This window comes from Elephas maximus, chromosome 17 (assembly GCF_024166365.1).
Source record: "Elephas maximus indicus isolate mEleMax1 chromosome 17, mEleMax1 primary haplotype, whole genome shotgun sequence".
NCBI lineage: Eukaryota > Metazoa > Chordata > Mammalia > Proboscidea > Elephantidae > Elephas > Elephas maximus.
This window is the reverse complement of record NC_064835.1, coordinates 61,194,143-61,200,461: the sequence shown is the minus strand read 5'-3', so window position 1 is coordinate 61,200,461 and position 6,319 is coordinate 61,194,143. Positions and strand designations below refer to the sequence as shown.

At 45.8% G+C, this 6,319-nt stretch overlaps 1 protein-coding gene across 6 annotated transcripts in view; it reads left to right on the top strand.

The window, feature by feature from the left end:
• Positions 1–5,604: 5,604 nt before the first annotated feature.
• SEMA4F (ssemaphorin 4F) overlaps positions 5,605–6,319 on the top strand; it is a 35,113-nt gene continuing 34,398 nt past the window's right edge. For 4 of the 6 annotated variants that reach the window (XM_049856444.1, XM_049856443.1, XM_049856445.1 and 1 more), the window contains exon 1: positions 5,605–5,851. In XM_049856444.1, coding sequence (XP_049712401.1) covers positions 5,704–5,851 — 148 coding nt within the window. In that variant the 5' untranslated portion in view covers positions 5,605–5,703. The remainder of the gene's footprint in view (positions 5,852–6,319) is intronic. The other 2 variants (XM_049856447.1, XM_049856446.1) reach the window with 1 other exon arrangement.

Genomic DNA, 6,319 nt, shown 5'->3' with positions numbered 1-6,319 from the left:
GGCAGCTTGACCAGAGGTGGAACTGCAGCCACTCTCTGATTATTCTTGACACCTGTAGGGAAGGAAAGAGAAATTACTGGCTTTCATAGAACTGACATATGTGTTCTGTTGAAACAACGAACAGAGGTCTAGTGGACTAAATCCAAAAAGGAGTCAGACTGGGTACTAAATTCAATCTTGCTACACTCTCTTGGTGGTTATAATAATTTATCTGTAAATCTTCTGGATTTTTTGTTCAGAATCATGTAATCCATGAATAATGACATGCACGTGGATAAGTGAACAATGTCAGACCATAGCAGCAAAAAGACTGCTCATAACAGCCTTGTTCACAATTACCCCAAACTGCAAACACAAAGGTCATTAGAATGGATAAACTGTAGTATATTCACACATACAGAGATGAAAATGAGTGAATGGAGCGACACCGATGACTCTAAAAAAACAAGACACAAAGAATACATATAGTATGATTGTACCTACATAGACATTAAAATTAAGCAAAAATAAGTATATTGTTTAGGGATGAATACATAGTGGTAAAACTATAAGCAAGGAGATGATTATCACAGAAATTAGGGTAGTGATTTTCTCTAGGAAGGAAGGAGGGCGTTATGATCAGAAGGGACAAGGTGGGGGACTTCTGGGGTATTTGCAATGTTCTGTTCCTTGATCTTTATTGTGGTTACATGGCTGCTCACTTTATAATTATTAAATTGTACATTCATGTTTTGTGAAATGTTCTCTATATGTGTTATAAAAAAATTAGCAAAAATAATTTTTTAAAAGGAACATTAAAACAACCATAAATGGAAATGTTCTTTAGATCAAAGAAACAGGTTCCTACTTCTGGGAACTAAAATGAATCTAGATAATTGTTTTTTAGCTAAAAAATGCAGGGAAAATAAAGGCTTCTTTAATTTCTCCAACAACCAAGAGAAAGATGATTATGATACTTTTCAGCAACACTTTGTAATTTAGGATCTTTAGGAATTATCTAAAAGTGCATAGATAAATGTGTTTCTCAGAATGAATGCCGGTTGCTGTCAGGTTGATTCTGACTCACGGCGACCTCATGTGTGTCAGAGTAGAACTGTGCTTCAGAGGGTTTTCAGTGGCTGATTTTGCAGAAGTGGATTGCCAGGTTTTTCTTCCATGGTGCTTCCAGGTGGACTCAAGCCTCCAACCTTTTCGTTAGCAGCTGAGCATGTCCCCCATTTGCACTACCCAGGAACTCCTCAAAATGAATATGCTAAGTTCTTTCCTTCAAATTTCCCTTTTTGGATGGTAGAAATTGGTATTCATTTACTCAACAATTTTTTATGAATCTCTAACTACATGCTGGGTACAACAGAACAAATAAATATGCTACTCTGTTAAAATTAATCTTAAACCAGTAATCCAAATCAATGACTAACGACCAAGAAAGCACATAACTGTCTTTTAACTATACTTTTAAACTAAGTGCATGGGGCCAATTTCTACAGGGACTGCTGAATTTGAGGCTGACACACAGATTCACAGAGGCAAATAGGCACACAGATACCTTATTTGATGTAGAAGCTTCTACTCCCCCTGCCCATCCTCCCTCACATCTGAAACCCTTCTTTGTCATTTTAGAGTACAGGCAGTCCTCACTTTGCTATGGCTCCAGTATGTACCAATTTCAGTTACCTGATTTAGTTAAATAACACCAGGCCCCCAACAATATGATGAGTAATTATATATAAAGTACAAATTGCAGCTAGCTCTTCAGTCTGCAAATCACTATGTAAATAACAGACGTGCATCATCATCAGTGACCAATCCCATTTTTCCTAAAGTCGGTTGCTGACAGCACATCTGCTAGTCAGTTCACACACAGACAGCAAAGTGTGTAGTTTTGTTATCTCCTTGTCTTCTAAGGATAAACACGTGCGACGTTTTACACAAATGAATAATCAAAAGAGGATATTTGTAACAAAGACAAAAATCCAGTAAAGAAACGAAAGGTGTTAATGCTGGAAGTGAAATTTGACTAGAATGTAAACAGAGTTATAGAAGAAACAGCTGACCATGAGGATGTTGACACGGCACACTTGATAGGCTCTAAGATACGCAGCCAGAGGAACTTAGGGAAGACGAACACCTAACAACACAAATGAGGCAAGTGGTTGTGACCAAATGGCTGAAGATATCCCAGAGAAAGTGCCCCTGGCAAAAGACTTCACATTAAAAGAACTCTTGGAGGTATTTTGTAACATTCAAAGTGCAAAGAATAAAATGTTAGAAGCTGATTCACACTCAGAAAGGAGTATAATGACTTGCTAAGGCATAGAAAAGATGCTTGCTCTGTATTGTAAGTAATACCATGAGATGAAGGCAAGTGCTGTTCAAACCTACTCCTGATGATTTTTTTTTTGGAGAAATAAAACATTTTAATTCTCAGTGTTTCTAATGTTTTAAAGTACAATGTGCTACATAAATATTAGTCTATGTTTTTCATTTCCCTATACACATAATTGACAGAGTTTTTACTGTTTTAACAACAATTTTAAGAGGTCACAAAACAATTGTACTTTTTCCCATTTAGATAATTTTGCATGGTTTCAGCTTGGACAGTCATTTTGACCATCTCACACTAACTTACAATGTGAAGATTCTAAACGAGTTAAGAGGCAACTCTCTTTTCTGTATCTTCAAACATGATCGATAAATGCATCTGATGTGTCTGGGCATAGTACTGTAAGGGGGAGGGGGAGAGCTTGCACTTGGGAATAGGAAGAGGCAGGGGGTGGTGACATTCCTCAGTGAGACAATCCCTACAAAGGAAGAGACAGGGGGTGGTGACATTCCTCAATAAGAGGGTCCCCACAGAGTTAAACTCTAAGGCAAGGAAATGATCTTTACAGGGGTCTTTGATTTGATAAAGTCCTTAACTTGATAAAGTCCCTAACTTGATAAGATCCCTAATTTGGTAATTAAACCTTAAGCCAAGGAAATGGTCTTCATAGGGGGTCCTGTCCTGGCTTTTAAAGGTTAACAGAGACAGATAAAAAGAAGGGTATAAAATCCTAAGAAAAGGACTATGGGGCACTCAGATTCTTTCTCTACCTGAGTAGCCGACTTGACGCTTCCTAGTCAAGTGTGCTTTTACTACTAACCCTCTGCTTGCTAATAAACTTCTGCTCGCTTGGCACTATTTGTCTCAGTGTTTGAATTCTTTCCTACACCGAAGACGAGAGCCGAGGCCATTCTCCGGTAAGAGTACTAAGCAGAATCTGACTTTATTTCTGACCCTACACTCTTCATTTTTGCCAGGAACACTTAATGGTTTCCACCTGTAAACTGGTTATATCTGGAACACGGCCTTCAGCCACCAAAACCCTTGCAGTTAGTCACTTCACAGAAACCCTTCAACAGCTTCCAGTTACACTTGGAAAAAAATCCTAACCCCGGCCCCAAAACTCTGCCTGTGTCTCATGCCATGCCATCTACTGCTCAACGCCCATTTCTCCCCCCAGCCCCTCTCTGGTGCCTTTCAGTTCCCGCTGCTGATCATTTTTTTCCTGAATATCCTCTCCTAAACCTTAGTCATCCTTTGGGTCTCAACTTAGTAGGTTAGGGCCTCTTTATAAGCCCCATAAACGTGCCTATACAACGCTTTTATAACCCTCAGTTTACTTCGTCCTGTGGTGATTCAATGGCTTTCCCTCAGGTAGGGCCGCATTATGAATTTTGTGGGTCCCGTCTCCATTGTTTTGTTCTTATTTAAAAAAAAAATCTGTGTGGGTCTCCAGGCGCGGTCCTAATCACGCCTAATAGACAGACGGCCCTGCCCTCAGGCCTGAGCAGTCTGCAGAGGCAGACACTGTGGCTCCGGGGTCAAAGCCCGGCAGCTCAGTACACGCCAGCTGAAGGACCACTGGGCCCGCGGTGGGTTTTAGTTCCTCCCCTTCAGCATCTGGTCACCATCCTGCCTCGGCACCTGCTCTGGGCCAGGCCGCATTCGGGGGCTTCCTGAGGTGCCAACACCTGTCTGAGGGCGGCTGAGCTCACCCCTTCTTCGGAGGCCCTCAGCCCCTTCTCCTGCCCTGAGGCGTGGAGGAGCGCGGACGGCCTCACTCTCCCGTGAGACACCAGGAGCCGCTTTACCTGGCCTTCCGTGCTCTCGGCGTCCACCCGCACGGCCGAGGGCGCCCCCTTCAGGCCCGCGGCGGCTGGGAGGGGCAGCTCACTGTGTGCGAGCTGCGGGGGGCGGAGGAGGAAGGAGGATTTCACCTCAGGCGTGAACCTCAGGCTCACGCTCTCCACGCCCCGGGTCACCTATAACAGTCCTTATTTGGCCCTTAAATAGAGTTTGGGATCTCTGTGGGGAATGTTATGCTAAACCTGGCGTTTTCTCCTTAGCTTTCCCCCCCTAACCCCACCTCCAATGAAACATTCCAGTAGCATCCCTACTGTGTTCTTGGCTTTAACCCTTTCTTCTACATCATTCATTCACTGATTCATTCATCAGTCGCCATTTTATTCAATAAATATTTATTGAGGGCACAGTATGTGCCAGGCACTGTGGTAAAAATTGGGGTATAGTAGATAAACAAACGATGGTCCCTGCCTTCATGGAAGTTAAGAGTTTAGTCCACCCTCAGGAAATTCTTTAAGTCTTTTCAAACTCCGGCATCCCAAGAGGGTTTGTCCCTCTTATACTTATCCTCACTTACTTGCTGTTGATTCCTATAGTCTCTTTGACAAAATCTATATAGGATAGGAGTGTCCTGCTTCTTATCAGCTGGCTGGTCTGGGTCTTCAACTCTGTGGGGTTGGATAGAAATCCCTCTCTCAATGAGCCCACAGGAGAGGGAGAAAATGCCAAACCAAAAATGAATAGATACATAGGTTTCTTTTGTTTCTGTCTTTATTAATATATATATTTTTCTTTCTCTGAGTTCATGGTCTAAGATGCAGGTTGGGGGTGGAGGAAGTAAGGGCGGACCCGAGTGTGCCAATGAGTGGATCAGGACAGGTTCGACGTTTCAATAGGAAAAGGGTCACCTGCTTATGTTCTAGACCCACTAAACCACTTTTTCTCCTCTCAACTGTTTCTCATAGTAAAAACAGATTAAACAGCAAACATACATCACGTTGTGTTGCAATTATCTATTTGCAGTTATTTGTTTACATATCTGCCCCATTATACTGCGAACACTCTAAGTTCAGGGGCTGTGATTTTTTGTATCTTTAGTGTTTTGCGTTGTATCTGCCACATAGGGAGCCCTCATTAAATGCTTGCAGAAGGAATAATTATGAGAAACTTTGTGCGTATACCCATTTACCCACATATTTTCCCTATTAGTGCAGATCTGGGCATTTGAGTTTTTGGAGATGCCAGAGCCCACCTGCCACTTGAGGTCCTTAGAACTACACCTCCAGCCCAGGTTGGATGCAGAACTCCCACCTACACCTGGGTCTAACTCCGCCTCTACCTGGGTTGGGCTTCTCCTCTCCTCAGCGGCGTCTCCACGCAACCCCAATTGGCTGGAGAAGGAAAGCGGCCCGACCATTGGTCTCTTCTTGAGGGGGCGGAGCTGGGCTGCTTTTCCATCCCGCAGCCTCAGGCCGAGCCCGGCCGAGGAGAGCTGAGTGAAGCCGACGCTGGTGGCGCCGTGTCCGGGAGTGGAGGCGGCAGGGCGCGCCCCACCCGGCAGCCAGGCGGAGCCAAAGATGCCGGCCTTTGCCGTGCGGCCCCACCCGGGCCCTGGGCCGCCTCTCGCCTCGCCCTTCCCGCTGCTGCTGCTGCTGGCGGTGCTGAGCGGCCCGGTGTCCGGCCACGTTCCCCGTTCGGTGCCCAGGACCTCCCTTCCCATCTCCGGTAAGGCGCGGGCACCCTCGCCGTCAGCCCTTCGCGCCGCGCCCAGGCCCCCGCCCAGAGGTGCCCGTACCACCTGCTCTTCTGACTCGGGCGGCGGCACCCAGGACCATTCAGCGCGCTCGCGACACCCCCGCCGAGCAGTCCACACCGGGACGGGACCCCCACGCAATGTTCCTCCACCGCATCCCCGGCCCGGGCCTCGCGCCTTGGTGCCCACGACACGCCCTGGCTGCTCCTGCGCGGCCCCTTATTCTTAGAACCGCAGGAATGGAGCCCCTTACGGTAAAGACGTGGACACTGAGGCCCAGGAGGGGATGGGGGGTTGCTTGAGGTCTTCCATTTCGAAGTTTCCTCTCCCTTATTCCCCACTTCCCACTTTCTTGCACACACACCTGTGTCCAGTTTGGCGCCCATTCTATTCTCAAACCCATCGGTCTTCCATTTCATTCCAACCACCCATCCCTCCAA